At 42.9% G+C, this 19267-nt stretch overlaps 1 protein-coding gene across 1 annotated transcript; it reads left to right on the forward strand.

Moving 5' to 3' along the window:
• Nucleotides 1-2620: 2620 nt before the first annotated feature.
• LOC115118362 (endophilin-A2-like) lies at nt 2621-18685 on the forward strand. The gene is made up of 8 exons (XM_029646960.2): nt 2621-3009; nt 14658-14726; nt 14854-15070; nt 15272-15405; nt 15520-15678; nt 16965-17068; nt 17194-17324; nt 18474-18685. Exons 1-8 carry the CDS (start codon nt 2965-2967, stop codon nt 18656-18658), a joined length of 1044 nt encoding a protein of 347 aa, XP_029502820.1. The 5' UTR covers nt 2621-2964; the 3' UTR covers nt 18659-18685.
• Nucleotides 18686-19267: the final 582 nt, after the last annotated feature.

Raw genomic sequence — 19267 nt, forward strand, 5'->3', positions numbered from 1 at the left:
TATGTGAAGTGTCTGTCTAAAAATGTTAACTCTCTCATCACACACTTGGTTTATTTCCATAAAAAAGGATAATACCACTTACAGAAATGTTAACTCTCTCATCACACACTTGGTTTATTTCCATAAAAAAGGATAATACCACTTACAGAAATGTTAACTCTCTCATCACACACTTGGTTTATTTCCATAAAAAAGGATAATACCACTTACAGCATACAGAATAGTATGGAAACATTATTTGCCTAGATACCCCTTCATTTCATAATCATATACTTGTTTCCAGGTAATACACCACATACAGTGCATTCGGAAATTATTCAGAACCCTTAATTTTCCCACATTTTGTTACATTACAGCCTTATTCTAAAATGGATTTAAAATATAATCGCCTCATCAATCTGCACATATTACCCCATAATGACAAAGCATAATGTAACGGTTTTCTAATGGTGAAGGAGAGTCGGACCAAAATGCAGCGTGTAGATTGCGATCCATGTTTAATAAAACAACGTAACACGAATCAAAAAACACAAACTCAACAAAACAATAAACGTAATGAAAACCGAAACAGCCTAAACTGGTGCAAACGAACACAGACTCAGGACATCAAGACACTAAGGACAATCACCCACAATACAACCAAAGAATATGGCTGCCTAAATATGGTTCCCAATCAGAGACAACGATAACTACCTGCCTCTGATTGAGAACCACTCCAGACAGCCATAGACTTTCCTAGAACACCCTACTAAGCTACAATCCCACTAACATACACACCAAAACCCCCAGACAAAACACACCACAATACAAAAACTCCATGCCACACCCTGGCCTGACCCAATACATAAAGATAAACACAAAATACTTAGACCAGGGCGTGACACATAATGTATTAAAAATACAAAACTGAAATATCACATTTACATAAGGATTCAGATCCTTTACTCAGTACTTTGTTGAAGCACCTTTGGTAGCGATTACAGCATCAAGTCAGGGTGGCAGGTAGCCTAGTAGTTGGGCCAGTAACCAAAGGGTTGCTGGATCAAATCCCTGAATCTGTTGTTCTGCCTGGTAGGCCGTCATTGTAAATAATAATTTGTTCTTAACTGACTTACCTAGTTTCATTTTTTTACTATTCATGGGTATGACCCTACAAGCTTGGCACACCTGTATTTGGTGAGTTTCCCAAATGTAATCCATTTTAGAATAAGGCTGCAATGTAACAAAATGTGGAAAAAGTCAAGGGGTCTGAATACCTTCCAAATGTACAGTACATTGTGCGTAACCATAGCTACAAGAACAATATCTGAAAGGAACAGATAGACGGCAGTATTATCGTGATGGCTCCCCCTAGCTTTCCAATAAGCTAAGTGGAGTTTCTGCCATATTTCTCTCATGGATCCAGTCCATCCAGATCTGTGAACACCACTGAAGTGGTAGGAGCTGGATGATAGGGCTAGGGACCAAATGGAACAGTGCCTACAGCTAGTCCCTTCCCCGGTGTCTCCTTTCCTTCTCCTGCAATGCTGTAGGGGGAGGGGACTGGGTAAAGGTGAAATAAGATTCCTGGTGGCATCCACCTTTTATTTGAAAATACCTCTCACAGATCTGCAGATAAAGAAGATGAGATTAGGAGAGAAATCGAATGCTTCTGAAATACAATAAGGTCCCGTTTCCTGGACACAGATAGTCCTGGACTAAAAATGCAATTTCAATAGAGATGTTCAGTCCATGACTAGGTTTAGCCTCATCTGTGTCTGGGAAACTGTCCAGATGTCTTCAAAAATAAATGGCCTGTCATCACATGGGGACATCACTGAAAATCAATCAGAGCAAATAAATTCGGATAGAATACCTTATCCCCTGAGTGTCTATAGGCAAGCAGGCAGGCAGGCAGGCCTACAAAATCTGTTTCCAATCTATTACTTGTTTTCCCCATTATGCCTCACTTAATCTGCTTGAAAAATAGCAGGAACTGCAAATCCAGTTTATATACACTGAACAATAATATAAATGCAACATGTAGAGTGTTGGTCACTTGTTTCATGAGCTGAAATAAAAAATAGCAGGAACTTTCCATACATACAAAAGGCTTATTTTTCTCAACTTTTGTGCACACAATTGTTCATATCCCTGTTAGTGAGCATTTCTCCTTTGCTAAGATAATACATCACCTGACAGGTGTTGCATATCAAGAAGCTGATTAAACAGCATAATAATTATTACACAGGTGCATCTTGTGCTGGGGACAATAAAAGGCCACTTTAAAATGTGCAGTTTTGTAGCACAACACAATGTCACAAGTTTTGAGGGAGCGTGCAGTTGGCATGCTGACTGCAGGAATGCCCACCAGAGCTGTTGCCAGTGAATTGAATGTTAATTTCTGTACAATAAACTGCTTCCAACATCGTTTTAGAGAATTTGGCAGTACCTTCAGCTTCACAACCACAGACCACTTGTAACCATGCCAGTTCATGGGGGGGTGCTGAGGAGTATTTTTTTTGTCTATAATAAATCCTTTTTGTGGGGAAAAACTCTATCTGATTGGCTGGGCCTGGCTCCCCAGTGGGTGGGCCTATGCCCTCCCAGGCCAATTTATGGTTGCACCCCTGCCCAGCCATGTGAATTCGATAGATTAGGGCCTTATGAATTTATCTCAATTGACTGATTTCCTTATATGAACTGTAACTCTGTAACTGTAAAATCTTTTAAATTGTTGCGTTTATATTTTTGTTCAGTATAGCAGAAGCTACGATGCCTTGCAGGAAGTAGACTGGTTGCCAGGCAAGTTCCACTCGCAAAGGAAAACTAGCTTGAAGGAGAGTATGATCCACTGTTGAGGACTAAACTCCACGGCGAAGGAAGTTTAGTCCGCTGCGGAGAAAACGACGCAGAAGAGAAACTTCAGCAATTGTTTAAAAGCAACTTGCAAGTAAAGAAAGAAGCTTATATCCTGCATCAAAAATGTCAGTCGCAGGCTTCAAGAAACAATTTTACAAAGCAAGCCAGGTCAGTGAACAACTTTTTACTTCGGCAAACGTTGTTGTATGTTAGCTAGCTAAATTCGCTGGAAAGCTAGCGACGTTAGCATTACTTGTGCAATATAGCTAACTAGTTAAATGTGCCTTTTGACAAGGAAATATCTGACCCAAATGTTTTATTTATTAGCTAAATGATTTAACTTTTACATTTGTCTAATGGCTAACTTCAGTGGCCTGAAAAGTCCTCGTAAAGTTAAATCTGCATAGCTCCATTGAGTTGGCTATGCTAGTAGCTGTCAGTTCAGCACATAACGTTACTTTGTCGTGTCGTAATGAGATTGACACATTGTTTCAATTTACTATAAAAACAGTGTTTGAAAACAGCACCATTGTTTCGGTGTCATAGCAATTTTTCTATGCAAACATAAACAAACTAACGTTAGTGGGTTTCGTATCAGAACGTTTACATGATTCACTTTAAATACTTTCCCCCCTCTTTCTGAGTTTAGCAAAACATTTTCTTCCTTGGAGGAACGGATAAATCGGTGTAGACTAGAGGGGAATTAATCTAGCTGTATGTGATAAACCCCTTTTCATTTGAGCTCAGGATGATCTCATTTCATGGACATTGGATTACGATAACATAGTACCTGTCAAAAGTTTGGACAACTACTCTTTCCAGGTTTAAAAAAAAATATATATATTTTAACATTGTAGAATAACAGTGAAGACATCAAAACTATGAAAAAACACACATGGAATCATGTAGTAACCAGAAAAGTATTAAACAAATCAAAATATAGTTCTGATTCTTCAAAGTAGCCACCCTTTGCCTTGATGACAGCTTTGCACACTCTTGGCATTCACTCAACCAGCTTCATGAGATCGTCTCCTGGAATAGATGTCAATTAACAGGTGTGCCCTGTTAAGTTCATTTGTGGAATTTCTTTCCTCCTTAATGTGTTTGAGCTAATCAGTTGTGTTGTGACAAGGTAGGGGTGGTATACAGATGATAACCCTATTTGGTAAAAGAGTCCATATTATGGTAAGAACAGGTCAAATAAGCAAAGGGAAATGACAGTCCATCATTACTTTAAGACTTGAAAGTAAGTCAATCTGGAAAATTAAGAACTTTGGAAGTTTCTTCAAGTGCAGTTGCAAAAACCATCAAGCACTATAATGAAACTGGCTCTCATGAGGACCGCCACAGGAAAGGAAGACCCAGAGTTATAGCTGCTGCAGAGGATAAGTTCATCAGTTACCAGCCTCAGAAATTGCAGCCCAAATAAATGCTTCAGAGTTTAAGTAACAGACACATCTCAATTATCGACTGCATTAATTAGGCCTTCATGGTCGAATTGCTGCAAAGAAACCACTACTAAAGGACACCAATAAGAGACTTTCTTGGGCCAAGAAACACGAGCAATGGACATTAGACCGGTGGAAATCTCTCTTTTGGTCTGATGAGTCCAAATTTAGATTTTTGGTTCCAACCGCTGTGTCTTTGTGAGACGCAGAGTAGGTGAATAGATTATCTCCGCATGTCTAGACCCAACGTGAAGCATGGAGGAGGAGGTGTGGGGGTGCTTTGCTGGAAATGCTCTCAGGGATTTATTTAGAATTCAAGGCACACTTAACCAGCATGGCTACCACAGCATTCTGCAGTGATGCACCATCCCATCTGATTTGTGCTTAGTCCCACTATAATTTTGTTTTTCAACAGTACAATGACCCAATACGCCTCCAGTCTGTATAAGTGCTATTTGACCAAGAAGGATAGGGATTGGGTGCTGCATCAGATGACCTGGCTTCCACAATCCCCTGACCTCAACCCAATTGAGTTGGTTTGGGATGAGTTTGACCACAGAGTGAAGGAAAAGCAGCCAACAAGTGCTCAACATATGTGGGAACTCTTTCAAGACTGTTGGAAAAGCATTCCAGGTGAAGCTGGTTGAGAGAATGCCAAGAGTGTGCAAAGCTGTCATCAAGGCAAAGGGTGGCTACTTTGAAGAATCATATATATATATATATATATATAACACTTTTGGTTAATACACGATTCCATATGTTTTGATGTCTTCACTATTCTACTTTGTAGAAATTAGTTAAAAAAATAGTAACTATTAAATGAGTAGGTGTGTCAACTTTGGACAGGTACTGTATATAAGTATCTGTAGTTTGACCTATCTGTACTGCCTTCATTGTCATATCAATGTCATGAATAACAACATAGAATGCACCTCTGAAGTTACTCTCACTTGTCCGTTTATTAGGAGGGATGCAGGGAAGGTTTGGTGTTTCTGGGAGGGAGATGGACATTCCATTCCCTCCAGTGCCACCACACTGGTCTCTTCCTTTCTCCCTCTCCCATTCCCTTCACCTGTCCATCTTCATGAGATGAAGATTCATATGTGTTTGGAGTGATTGTGCCAATTTGCAGATGAGTCCATGATTGATGGTTCCATAGCTAGGCTCCATAGCTAGGCCTCACACACTGATTAGCACCCACTCGCCGGATACAAACATGCTTATTACCTTTATGTGGAATGTATCACCTGTTTCGGAAGTACTTAACAGGTGTAAAAGAAACACATGAAACTAGATTCCTTACATACTGGTCTTGGGGGAAAAAACTGTTGGGAGGTTCTCTTCTGCAATGTTCAACCAATCCAGTAAATGTGGAGGAGGAGTTAAGATAAGTGTCGCCTTGTTAACGTCCAAATGCGGATGTTGCGTCACAGGCTCAATTTTTTTCATATCCCCTTGAAAACCGGAGGCTAGGAAGTACTAGTGGTGTAACACAAATAAAAGGGTTGTTATTGCATTGGATGGATCTGAGATACATTATAGCCTTTGCAGATACTACTACAATCCGCATTTGGCCACAAGTGAGGTAGTTACAGAACAGGTTGTAAGTAGTCCTAAGGAAGTCATCTGACAGCTTTGAGAGGCCAATTTGAACCGTTTCTATTTGATCTTTAGTAGTAAATACTCTCGAGGCCTCCATAATTAGTGATGTAACACAATGTGTGAACTGGAATGGCCTGACTGTCCCACTCACCTCACTACTATAAAATAGTCTGACTGGTTTTTGGGTAAATGAGCACAAAGGCACCTAGTAGGCAAGGCCTAGTCACTCTCAAACCCCTGTCATTAAATATCTCTGGGAGAAATCAGGGCGTGGGTGTCTGAGTGTACTGACCCTTATTATGAGGCCATCTGTTATGTTATAGGGGCCTGTTTTGGAAATAGGTCAGTCTATTGGTGTGTTGCTCAAACAGCTGTGTGATTGTTGGGTGAGTTGTTCTCCTGGTTCTGGTGTGCTTTGGAATCCTGGCAATGTTGCAGTAGTGCCCAAACCGGATTCCTGGGTTGTTATTAAGCCAGGAGAACGGACTCTGTCAACAGCCTGCCGGTAAACACACACTCACTTCCTCACATGGGATTATCTAATGGGATGTTCCACTAATTTGGGGCCTTTTTTTTGTTAAAAAAAGAGCACATGTTCAACTTCATAAACACATTTTCCCATCTCGAGGTTAAAAAATAAATAAAAATAGGGATGCACGATATATCGGTGAACATATCGGAATCGGACGATATTAGCTTAAAAATGCCTAAATCTGTATCGGCCCGATGTATAGTTTAACGCCGATTTGCAAAATCGATGTCAAAGCTGACATGCATACCTGTAGGTACATGACGCAACGTAAAATTTTGCACTACACTTGCAACACAGTATTCCTAACCTAGCCCACAATGTCTGCTGTGTGGATCAAGCAGTCATTTGAAAAAGTAAGAACATTTCAGCGAGACAACTCAAAAGGCGAAAATCCATTAACGGCAGGATAATGGAATTCATTGCCCTTGATAATCAACCGTTCTCTGTCGTGGGTGACGTTGGCTTTCGCGACTGATCGAGCACCGGTACACACTAACCAAGTGCGCTATTTTTCAGATGTTGCCCTACTAGCCTTACACAGTAATAGCGTCACTGCTATTAGCTTCACAACATTCTATGGAACGTTGTTTAGGTCGTGTCAAAGATGCATGTCAAATAACACTATCTGACGCGTTAAATAACAGTTATATTATAGAATGTTGTGTTCTAAATTTGCTCTTGCAAGCCAAGTGCCACCACTACTATCAGTAGCTCTATCAAAGCTGTACAAAAGTCTGCAAACACTGGCCACGAACAATGTGTTTACAATACAGCGTTTGTAATAAAGCATTATTTGTTCGGTCGCAACTTCTGGGGTAGCTAGCTAGCTAGCTTTAGATTGTTACCTAGCTAGCACCAATACAATCAGCCTGAAAACAATGACCAGTAGAAATTGCAGTCATTTTCATTATTCTTAGCAATGATTTAGGAATCCTTGTGTTTAAGTATTAGCTAGATAGTCACTTGTTGTTTACCTATTGAAATTGAACTTCAGTTCCATGAAAATAAATAGCTATGCAGCTACTTAACCCTGTTGCCCAAAGCTAACGTTATAAGCAGCCAGCTAGCTTCATCTGGCTTGTGAGGCTCGACCAGAACGGGTTATGTGTTGTGAAGCTAGCCACAATAAGGATTAGACACAATAGTGGAATTTGAGTTTTGTCTTCAAAATAAAAGTACCTCTTAGAAAGTAATGTAGAAGGTTACAATTGGTGGAATCATATTTAAACTAGATCATGTTAAACAAGGTTGGAATGCGAAGCAATGAACTGGGGTATCAGTCTACTCGGTGACACCCACAGAACTGTGAAGAGTTTACACAAATATTTTTGTTGTAGTTTTTATCACGGGACTGTGACTGTGTGAAATCACCTCTCCAGTCAGCCTATTGTGTGTATTGACCTTCATGTTGCACTGTACAGCTTGCCCTGGGGTACAATGCAATGGGGTATTGGTCTACTCAATACCCAAGCAATTTTTTTCCCAACGTCCTCCTCAGTTATCAGACTCCAAAACATCCATGCAGTATTGTTTTTCCTCAGGAATAGTGTTCAATACACATAGGTTGACAGTATATGTGGCTCAATTCAGTTGTTTCAGAGTCCCGCAATAAGAGCTACAACGCTAATGTTATCTGGGTGTCACTGAGTAAACTGATACCTCGTGTCATTGATCCACAATCCACAGGTAAGGCTGGTCAGTGAAATAAGTATGCCCCCAATGCAATTCTAAAGTATAATACATCCAGTGTGATTTGAACAGATTAACAAATAGTCTTTTGTTGATTTTATATAACATTCCAACCTTGTTTAGCATAATCTATTCAATTGTGCCATAATTCTACTTATTTGTATTAATTTGCATCACTGTCAATTGCATACTTTTATTTTGAAGGCTAACTGCAAAGTCCGCTATTGTGGCTAATCCTTATTGTGGCTAGATTAACATAGATGGTTCCTACCAGCATTAATCAAATAAGAACTGTCTTATAAATGAGGGTTATTTTAGATGACACCTAGCTATATAGTTACTGAAACCGATTGTTTTGCTATGTTTTGGGGGAAGAACGTTGTTTGCATCCATGAGCTAGCTAGCTTTTTTTTTATGACCAGGACTGTAGGTGCGCGGGACAACTTTACCAGCGTTATAGCATACGTATCAACAAATCATTATGACATATGAAATACGAGTGATAATGTAATCGATGTGTAATAACTACGTAAAAAAATATGAACTCGTTAAATTATGTGACGTGCAGTCATATTCAGGTCCTGATTGGTCAACCAGCTTATTTGACACGTCAAATAGTGTTATTTGACATGTATCTTTTTTGACATGCAAAGACCCAAACTGCGTTCCATAGAAATCCTGGTTGAGACGACTGAACAAATGAACAACGAAACAGCACAGCAGGTAAGTGAAAGGAATAGGTTTTGATAATGTTTTACTGGTAATGGGGACATGCATAAATGCCAACAAAATAACTTTGTGTGTGTGTGTAACTTTAACTAGGCAAGTCAGTTAAGAACAAATTCTTATTTCCAATGACGGCCAAACCCAGACGACACTGGGCCAATTGTGCGCCGCCCTATGGGAGTCCCAATCACCGCCGGGTGTGATACAGCTTGGATTGAAACCAGGGACTGTAGTGATGCCTTTTGCGCTGAGATGCAGTACCTTAGACCTGCGCCCGTGTGTGTGTGAACACTTTAACTGTACTAGAATGCTTAAAAGGCAGCTAAAATTTTAAATATCGGTATTGGTTTTTTTGGGCAAGGAAAATATTGGTATCTGCTAAAAATGTAATATCGGTGCATCACAAAAAAAAGAAATGGCTGTCGTAATTGCCAAATAAAGAGTTTTGAAGATTTATTCTTAAATCAGCCATGAATCCCCTTGTAACAGGGGGAATGGAAGCATGTTGTGTGCAACCGGGAGTGGCAATTGAATGCAAGCTTCACCCCAAAAAATGAAATGAACATTTCGAGCCTGTCTAACAGGTTGACGTGTTATGTTTGACCCACTCAGTTTTCCACCTGAAAATTGCCTAAAAGAGTAGAACCATCTGAACTGATTTTACTCTGATTTGGCTTTCTTTTTTTATTTTCAATTTTTTTATCATAAGGAATAGTTTTAACATATTGAAACAAGTTCAGTTGACGTAACAGGGTTGACCTTAAAATGAGGGACTGATGTCAAATGAATCACTAATCACATGAAATAAAAGAGAAATCTTCAGAAATCACTGTCAAAGCAACAAAATAACTAGGACTTTACAGTAACCAGGTTTCCATCCAACCTTTTTATGTGAGTAAAATACATGACAGCCCTGATGGGAACAGCAAATTTGTCGGTAAACTTTCCAAATGTTGACAAAACATCACGCTAGACAAGGTAGGATCTTTTTGTATTTTTTATAATAACCATATGTTGTGTGGTCCTCCCACTACGACTCGGTAAACCATGCAGTTTATTAGGCTACAGATTAAATGTTATGATGAACTTCACAGCGTGCTGAAAGTGCACGGTGATGAGCTTGATGCTGCTTTACATTAAATATTGAGGGTCGTTTTCTGGTGACATGATGAGCGATGCTTGGCTGCTGTTTGACAAATAAAAAGGATCTTTTGTCTAATAGGAATCTCATCATGTAGCCTAGGTAGCCAGCACTATCTGCCAGCTGTTGGTTAGAGCGCACGCGCAAAGACCAGAGTGGGCTCATTCTCTATACATAAAATTAATCATTTGTACGTGACAAAACAAGTTGAAAATGCCATTTAAAAACCCATTTAACTTGTATTCAATGATTCGGTACATGGGAATTTAACCGCAAAACGTATTTTTATGTGCACCGCGTCATGCTCGGCGTTTTATCCACAAACAAGTCGATTTGATAAACTCATCTCTGGTGGGAAAAGGAGGCATGAGGATTGCAACACGTGTTGTTCATCTTGTTACTCGGGCATTAAAATCAGTGGCCTTTTCAGTTGCGACATTTTGAACCGCTGAGGGGATACGGCCACATTTTGATGAACCGCTGAGGGGATACGGCCACATTTTGATGAACCGCTGAGGGGATACGGCCACATTTTGATGAACCGCTGAGGGGATACGGCCACATTTTGATGAACCGCTGAGGGGATACGGCCACATTTTGATGAACCGCTGAGGGGATACGGCCACATTTTGATGAACCGCTGAGGGGATACGGCCACATTTTGATGAACCGCTGAGGGGATACGGCCACATTTTAATGAACCGCTGATGGGATACGGCCACATTTTAATAAACGGAAAGGAAAAACTGTGAAGCCGCTGAACTGAGTCGTATGAACACACACACCAGAGAGACATGTTGATTACATGAAAACAAATACCACAAATATATTCCCACTCCCAGGCAGGCCCACCTCCTAGTTATGTCATGTAGCATAATGAGGACGACAGCTGTCAGTAGCTGGTCCTCATCATGTACCTCTTTATAGAATATCTCCTGCACCCAAAATATAAACAGTACCAGCACCCAAAATGAGTACCGGAACTTATTTGAGTCCAAGTCGAGCACTGACAAGAAGTAATCAGGTAGGCCTATTTTATGTTTCCACAAGATCAGAGCATGACATTTCTCCCTTTCATGTGTGTGGTTATTGAAAAGGGAGAGCGCTGGAAAGATTTTTCAAATACATTGAGGAACTATTTATCTTTTTCAATGGAAGTAAAAACAGACCTTTGTTTCCTGTTTTCACCTCAAAACAGGAAACAATTATTTTGAGACGCTCCACATGTCAGTAGTGGTGGTACGTTAAGCCAATCAGAAATTCTATCAGATCCCCAAATGGGCACATTTATATGCCTACATTAGAGAGCAGACCAGGTAGCCTATAAGCTTAATCAACATTGACAGGAGCGCTCCAAACAAAAGACAATGACTAAATTGAATTGACAAAACTCCTAAATGGTATGAAATAAACTCAAACTTGTTTCTCACAAGTGTTGCATTTGGTTGTGCGCTATGCACAATGAGAACGGTAAAAGGAATAATAATAGATTGAATGCATTAACAGAAAATACCTTAACCAAACAAACATTGTAGATTACAAATTATAAGAATTAACGGTAAATGTACTACTGGTGATGTATGTAATGGGGAGTTGATCTACACTAACAATCAAACGCAAACAATTCACACAATGAAGTTATGAAACAATGAATGTGCACCAATTGGCGGGAGAGAAGGCATTCTGGAGAGAGAAGTGCATTGTGAATCTGGGCGCTGCATGGTCAATCCGACATCTGCATTGGCCATGCAGCATTTATGGTGATACGGCCTCTGCAGTAGTCAGGGCATTCATACTTCTTGCGCTCCACGGAGCAGCGCAGAGCTCTTGTGAAGGAAGTTTTCATGGAAATTAATTTGTGTTTATACAGGATGATTTGGCCTCTGCATGCCTCCAGAGGCTCCACAATTGGTCATACCCTCCATATGGATCCACTGGCCACATTTTCACATCAAGCATAAATTGGCTTTTAGTCTAGGCCTCCAATGGATTAGTTCACTGAGATAGGTAGGTGTGTGTTTGTGTGTGTGTATATATATCTCTCACACACTACCATTCAAAAGTTTGGGGTGACTTAGAAATGTCCTTGTTTTTGAAAGAAAATGTATTTTTTTTTGTCCCTTGTCCCACTCCGTTCACAGAACAGTGCAAACTGGCTCTAACGAGAATGGAAAGAGTGATGGGAGGCCCTGGTGCACAACTGAGCAAAGGGACAAGTACATTAGAAGACCAGCATCCCAGAGTCGCCTCTTCACTGTTTACATTGAGACTGGTGTTTTGCGGGGTACTATTTAATGAAGCTGCCAGTTGACGACTTGTGAGGTGTCTGTTTCTTAAACTAGATACTAATGTACTTGTCCTCTTGCTCAGTTGTGCACCGGGGCCTCCCACTCTTTATATTCTGGTTAGAGCCAGTTTGCACTGTTCAGTGAGGGAGTAGTACACAGCGTTATACGAGATCTTCAGTTTCTTGGCAATTTCTCGCATGGAATAGCCTTAATTTCTCCGAACAAGAGTAGACTGACGAGTTTCATTAGACATTTCTGTGTTTCTGGCCATTTTGAGCCTGTAATCGAACCCACAAATGCTGATGCTCCAGAAACTCAACTAGTCTGAAGAAGGCCAGTTTTATCGCTTTAAACAGCACAACAGTTTTCAGCTTTTCTAATGATCAATTAGCCATTTTAAAGTAATAAACTTGAATTAGCTAACACAACATGCCCTTGGAACACAGGAGTGACGGTTGCTGATAATGGGACTCTGTACGCCTATGTAGATATTCCATAAAAAATCAGCCGTTTCCAGCTACAATCGTCTTTTACAATGTTAACAATGTCTACACTGTATTTCTGATCAATTTGATGTTGTTTGAATGGTAAAAAATGTGATTTTTCTTTCAAAAACGGACATTTCTAAGGGACCCCAAACGTTTGAACGGTAATTTATATTAACGCTGAAAAAAAAAAGAAACGTCCACACAGTCAACTAGGTTTATTTTCAGCAAACGTAACGTGCACATATTTGTATGAACATAACAAGATTCAACATCTGAGACATAAACTGAACAAGTTCCACAGACATGTGACTAACAGAAATGGAATAATGTGTCCCTGAACAAAGGGAGGGGGGGGTCAAAAGTAACAGTATCTGGTGTGGCCATCAGCTGCATTAAGTACTGCAGTGCATCTCCTCCTCATGGACTGCACCAGATTTGCCAGTTCTTGCTGTGAGATGTTACCCCACTTCCACCAAGGCACCTGCAAGTTCCCGGACATTTCTAAGGGGAATGGCCCTAACCCTCATCCTCCAATCCAACATGTCCCAGATGTGCTCAATGGGATTGAGATCCGGTCTCTTCGCTGGCCATGGCATAACACTAACATTCCTGTATTGTAGAAAATCATGCACAGAACGAGCAGTATGGCTGGTGGCATTGTCATGCTGGAGGGTCATATCAGGATGAGCCTGCAGGAAGGGTACCACATGAGGGAGGAAGATGTCTTTCCTGTAACGCACAACGTTGAGATTGCCTGCAATGACAACAAGCTCAGTCCGATGATACTGTGACACACCGCCCCAGACCATGACGGACCTCCCACCTCCAAATCGATCCTGCTCCAGAGTACAGGCCTCGGTGTAACGCTCATTCCTTCTACGATAAACGCGAATCCGATCATCACCCCTGGTGAGACAAAACCGTGACTCGTCAGTGAAGAGCATTTTTGCCAGTCCTGTCTGGTCCAGCGACGGTGGGTTTGTGCCCATAGGCGACGTTGTTGCCGGTGATGTCTGATGAGGACCTGCCTTTACAACATGCCTACAAGCCTTCAGTTCAGCCTCTCTCAGCCAATTGCAGACAGTCTGAGCACTGATGGAGGGATTGTGCGTTCCAGGTGTATCTCGGGCAGTTGTTGTTGCTATCCTGCACCTGTCCCGCAGGTGTGGAGTTCAGATGTACCGATCCTGTGCAGGTGTTATTACACGTGGGCTGCCAATGCGAGGACGATCAGCTGTCCGTTTTGTCTCCCTGTAGTGCGCTCTTATGCGTCTCACAGTACGAACATTGCAATTTTTTGCCCTGGCCACATCTGCAGTCCTCATGCCTCCTTGCAGCATGCCTAAGGCACTTTCACGGGGATGAGCAGGGACCCTGGGCTTCTCTCTTTTGGTGTTTTTCAGAGTCAGTAGAAAGGCCTCTTTAGTGTCCTAAGTTTTCATAACTGTGACCTTAATTGCCTACTGTCTGTAACCTGTTAGTGTCTTAACGACTGTTCCACAGGTGCATTAATTGTTTGTGGTTCATTGAACAAGCATGGGAAAACGGTGTTTAAACCCTTTACAATGAAGATCTGTGAAGTTATTTGGATTTGTATGAGGTATCTTTGAAAGACAGGGTCCTGAAAAAGGGATGTTTATTTATTTTTTGCTGAGTTTATTCTACTGCTCGACTACAAAAAAAAATCTTGGTCGATCAAAAGCCAATCGACCGAACAATCGACCTGCCGAGTAATTGGGGTCAGCCCTAACAAAATCGCAATCAAATAAAATCGTTCTCCATCACGAGGTCCATGCATCATTTCACTTCTATATGCTACTGTTCTGTTTGAATTAGGAACGGCTTTGTTGTCCTGTGCAGAATGCATGTAAAAGACTTGAACTTAATTTTCTCCTTTTGTAGATGGTCAGTGAGAAGGTCGGAGGTGCAGAGGGAACCAAGCTGGATGAAGACTTCAAAGATCTGGAGAAGGTAAGTGATCTCTCTCCAACACAAAAAAACATACACTCCTATTAACTTAAGATTGGATTTTCCTATCGATCCATTTTGTCAGAGTAGATTGTACATTCGCTGTCTCTCCTTCTTCCCTTCCCCACAGAGGGCAGATGTCACCAGTAAAGCAGTGGTGGATGTCATCTCTAAAACATCGGAGTACCTGCAGCCCAACCCAGCGTCCAGGGCCAAGCTGACCATGCTGAACACGGTGTCTAAGATGCGGGGCCAGGTGAAGAGCCCTGGCTATCCCCAGGCTGAGGGGCTGCTGGGGGAGAGCATGGCCAAGTTCGGACGAGAGATGGGAGAGGACACCAACTTTGGTAAGAAAGAGAGTGATTTCATAAACTACCATAAGCTTTATTTTACCTTTGTGCCCTAGCCTTTGGCTCTCAGAATACTGAATTCCAGGTGCGTTTGTGTGTGAAGTAGGGACCACGTACTCGACAGAAGAACCTTGTCCTTTATTGTGGCCGGTGAGGGGATTGCGTGCTCACTCTCATGTAACTGTCTTTGTCCTGTAGGTGGCGCCCTGGTGGATGTGGGCGAGTCCATGAAGAGGCTTGCTGAGGTCAAAGATTCCCTGGACATCGATGTCAAACAGAACTTTATCGATCCACTGCAGGCCGTCGTCGACAAGGACATCAAAGACATCCAGGTAGAGACCTAGAATGAGATGAATAAGGGATTCTCAACTCTCCCTCAACATTACACATTTTATTTTCTAACCCTTCACAATCAACTAATGGAGGACTCTCTCCTCCATCCTCAGCACCATCTGAAGAAGTTGGAAGGCAGGCGTCTGGACTACGATTATAAGAAGAAACGCCAGGGGAAGATCCCAGACGAGGAGCTGAGATCAGCCCTGGAGAAGTTCCACGAGTCCAAAGAGATGGCAGAGAGCTCCATGCACAACCTGCTGGAGACTGATGTGAGACTTATCTCAGAGGTCAAGGGTTAGAGTTGAGGGATCTGGGGAATAATGCCAGAGATGGACAGCAACAATCTCATTTTATTCGTATGGTGCTTCTTGCAAATTATTTAGTCGCAAAGTGCTTACTTTCACAGCAACAAATGGGCTTAAACTCATTGAACGCAAGTAGAAACAACAGAAGCAAGGAAAATCTGTTTAGTTAAGAAGAAAGAGGCTATTTTCCATTGGTTGGCTGGGTAGAAGTTCAGAATTCAGGCTTCATACTCCCAAACCATAATACCCAGTAGGGGCTTCAACATCTGGCATTGGCATTGGCAGTAGCACTGGCGCTAGCATTGGCAACAATGTTAGCATTAGCGTTGATGAGTATTTCAGGACCAATATGCAGTCAGCTTGCCACGACTCCATAGCTAGCGAGTGGAACAGTTATGTAATATCACAGCAATGCGTATTAGGTGACGATTCTAGTTTTCCACTTTGACTCTGCAACCTAAGAACGTGCCAAACCTGTCTTAGATGACCTTTTATTTCATCAGATGAGGAGACTGAGTACAACATGTGTTAGTACCATGTAAGTGGCGTGTTAATCTGAAACAAAGCAGTTTCGAGAGTCGGAAAATTGACCTCGGGGTGGTGAGGGGGGAGAACAAAAGTGTAAATAGTAATGGCGTTTCTAGTCCAGTCCCCCTGGTAATGGCGTTTCTAGTCCAGTCCCCCTGGTAATGGCATTTCTAGTCCAGTCCCCCTGGTAATGGCGTTTCTAGTCCTGCCTCCCCGGTAATGGCGTTTCTAGTCCTGCCTCCCCGGTAATGGCGTTTCTAGTCCAGCCCCCCGGTAATGGCGTTTCTAGTCCAGCCCCCCGGTAATGGCGTTTCTAGTCCAGCCCCCGGTAATGGCGTTTCTAGTCCAGCCCCCGGTAATGGCGTTTCTAGTACAGCCCCGGTAATGGCGTTTCTAGTACAGCCCCCCGGTAATGGCGTTTCTAGTCCATCCCCCCGGTAATGGCGTTTCTAGTCCAGCCCCCCGGTAATGGCGTTTCTAGTCCAGCCCCCCGGTAATGGCGTTTCTAGTCCAGCCCCCCGGTAATGGCGTTTCTAGTCCAGCCCCCGGTAATGGCGTTTCTAGTACATCCCCGGTAATGGCGTTTCTAGTACATCCCCCGGTAATGGCGTTTCTAGTCCAGCCCCCGGTAATGGCGTTTCTAGTACATCCCCCTGGTAATAGCGTTTCTAGTCCAGTCTCCTGTATTGATGAATCTGACTGGTTTCTGTGCTTGTCTCTAGGTAGAGCAGGTGAGTCAGATGGCTTCTCTGGTCGAGTCACAACTGCAGTATCACAAACAGGCTGTGCAGATTCTGGAGGAGCTGACTGACAAACTCCGAGACAGGTAGGTCAGCTGTGTGTGTGTGTGGACTTCTACAATTCAGTTGAAGCTGTTTGTGTTGGTTGTCGTTGTGTGTATCTGTGTGTATTTACATGTGACTGATTCATCCCCTCTGCTGTGTGTATCAGGGTGAACGAGGCCCAGTCTCGCCCCAGGCGTGAGTACACTCCTAAACCCAAAGCCTCCTTTGACTACGAAGAGCAGGAGCATTCAAATGGAGAGTACTCCCCCTCTGCCAACCCCCCTTCATACTCCTCAGGTAAGACTGGCCCTTAGCTGTGTGTGTGCCTCTGTGTGTTTGTGTGTTTCTGTATGTATCTATCTATTGTAGTCTTGTCTCACCAGCCCAAAGCTGATCGTTCTCTATGTATAAACCCCACCCCTCCCCTCCCCGTAGACGTCACGTCCTTCCACAGAACACGGTCCATGAAGAACAGTCGACACTATGAGTGTGAAAGAGTCTGTGATTGAGGTTGAAAGAGTGGCAATTAACATGGTACTTAATCGACTCACTTCATTTCAGGAGAGTTTTACTAACATGGAATGGTGTGTGTGGGAAGCTTTAACCCCTTACTGCAGCCAACTCACTTCACTTCATTGTCGCAGCAATTCTGACATTTTTTGGTATCCAATGGTATCCAATTGGTAGTTAGTCTTGTCCCATCGCTGCAACTCCCGTACGATTCGGGAGAGGTTGACGATCGAGATCCATGCGTCCTCCAAAACACGACCCTGCCAAGCCGCACTGCTTCTTGACTCAAGCCAGCCGCACCAATGTGTCGGAGGAAACACTGTACACCTGGCGACCGTGTCAACATGCAGGCGCCCGGCCCGCCACAGGAGTTGCTAGAGCGCGATAGGACAAGGACATCCCGGCCGGCCAAACCCTCCCCTAACCCGGACGACGCTGGGCCAATTGTGCTCCGGCGAATGGGTCTCCCGGTCGCAGCCGACTGCGACACAGCCTGGGATCAAACTTGGGTCTGTAGTGATGGCAAAATGCAATTATTTTTTTCAAATTACTTGCGAAAATACGCTGACGAGCGAAAAAGTTTGTTGACTTGTGGCTTGATTGAACCATATTATGCAGTAAATGTGATTTTTGCAAGCCCTCTTTTTGTACTGTGATGATGGGTCAGTTTTGTGTGAAAATATTGCTGTGGTTTGACTGTTTAATTGCGGAACTAGTACAGTGATTGGTCAACAGAATCCTGGAGGGACTAAACTAACCCCGTCTCCCTTCAACCCTGAGAGCGCAGCGGTTTGGACGTTTATGAAGTGTTCTGGTCCCTTTCCTGCCTCTCACTTTGAAAAGCAAAGCTGCTGAATCCGTTTCAAAAGAATGTCAAATTAAAGTTTATTTTCTCTTTCCCTCTTCAACACATTCCTTACCTTTCCTTCTCCCCAGCCTCTGAGCCATGCGCTAAGGCCCTTTATGACTTCGAGCCAGAGAACGAGGGTGAGCTGGGCTTCTGCGAGGGCGACATCATCATGCTGACCAACCGCATCGACGAGAACTGGTTGGAGGGCACTATCCGCGGCCAATCGGGATTCTTCCCCAACAACTATGTGGAAGTGGTGGTGCCCCTGTAACACTGACAGAACAAGAGGAGCGGGAGGGAGGGGGAGGGGGAAGGGAGAGATGAGGGAGGGGAAGGGAGAGATGAGGGAGGGGAAGGGAGAGATGAGGGAGGGGAAGGGAGAGATGGAGGGAGGGGAAGGGAGAGATGGAGGGAGGGGGAAGGGAGAGATGGAGGGAGGGGGAAGGGAGGGGGGGGTGGCTGAGGAGATGAGGGAGGACAGCGGTAGATGATGGGGGGGCATCTCAAAAGTCTAAAATGACTTCCCCCTGTTGATGATCACTGATCTAAATAAAGCAGGACAAGGAAATATCGGTGTAAGAAAATAAAATGAGAGGTCACCTTAGATTGAGATTCACCTAAAGATGGATGGATAGAAAAAGTGGGAGGAAGATGTTGATGGAGAGAAAGGTTAGCACAAGGAATGTGTATCTTTGTTTTCATTCTCTGTACACTACACCTCTCTTACCCGGACATATGGAGATGGGGTTACTAGAGATGTTTGTCATTATGGGTGACCTGTACCCATGAACACTACCAGAGGTGTGCTTTAAGCACACCTTGAAAAAAAACTGCAACAAAATTGCCTTGAAATTGTTACCTTTAATCACCTATTTACTTT

The sequence above is a fragment of the Oncorhynchus nerka genome, linkage group LG9b, assembly GCF_034236695.1.
Source record: "Oncorhynchus nerka isolate Pitt River linkage group LG9b, Oner_Uvic_2.0, whole genome shotgun sequence".
Lineage (NCBI taxonomy): Eukaryota > Metazoa > Chordata > Actinopteri > Salmoniformes > Salmonidae > Oncorhynchus > Oncorhynchus nerka.

What these genes read in the sequence shown, in the direction of transcription:
- LOC115118362 (XM_029646960.2), top strand. Translation starts at nt 2,965, where the DNA reads ATGTCAGTCGCAGGCTTCAAGAAACAATTTTACAAAGCAAGCCAG. An exon ending in GGGAGAGGACACCAACTTTG is followed by an intron (nt 15,071 to 15,271) that starts GTAAGAAAGAGA and finishes TTTGTCCTGTAG; the next exon opens with GTGGCGCCCTGGTGGATGTG. An exon ending in ACAACCTGCTGGAGACTGAT is followed by an intron (nt 15,679 to 16,964) that starts GTGAGACTTATC and finishes GCTTGTCTCTAG; the next exon opens with GTAGAGCAGGTGAGTCAGAT.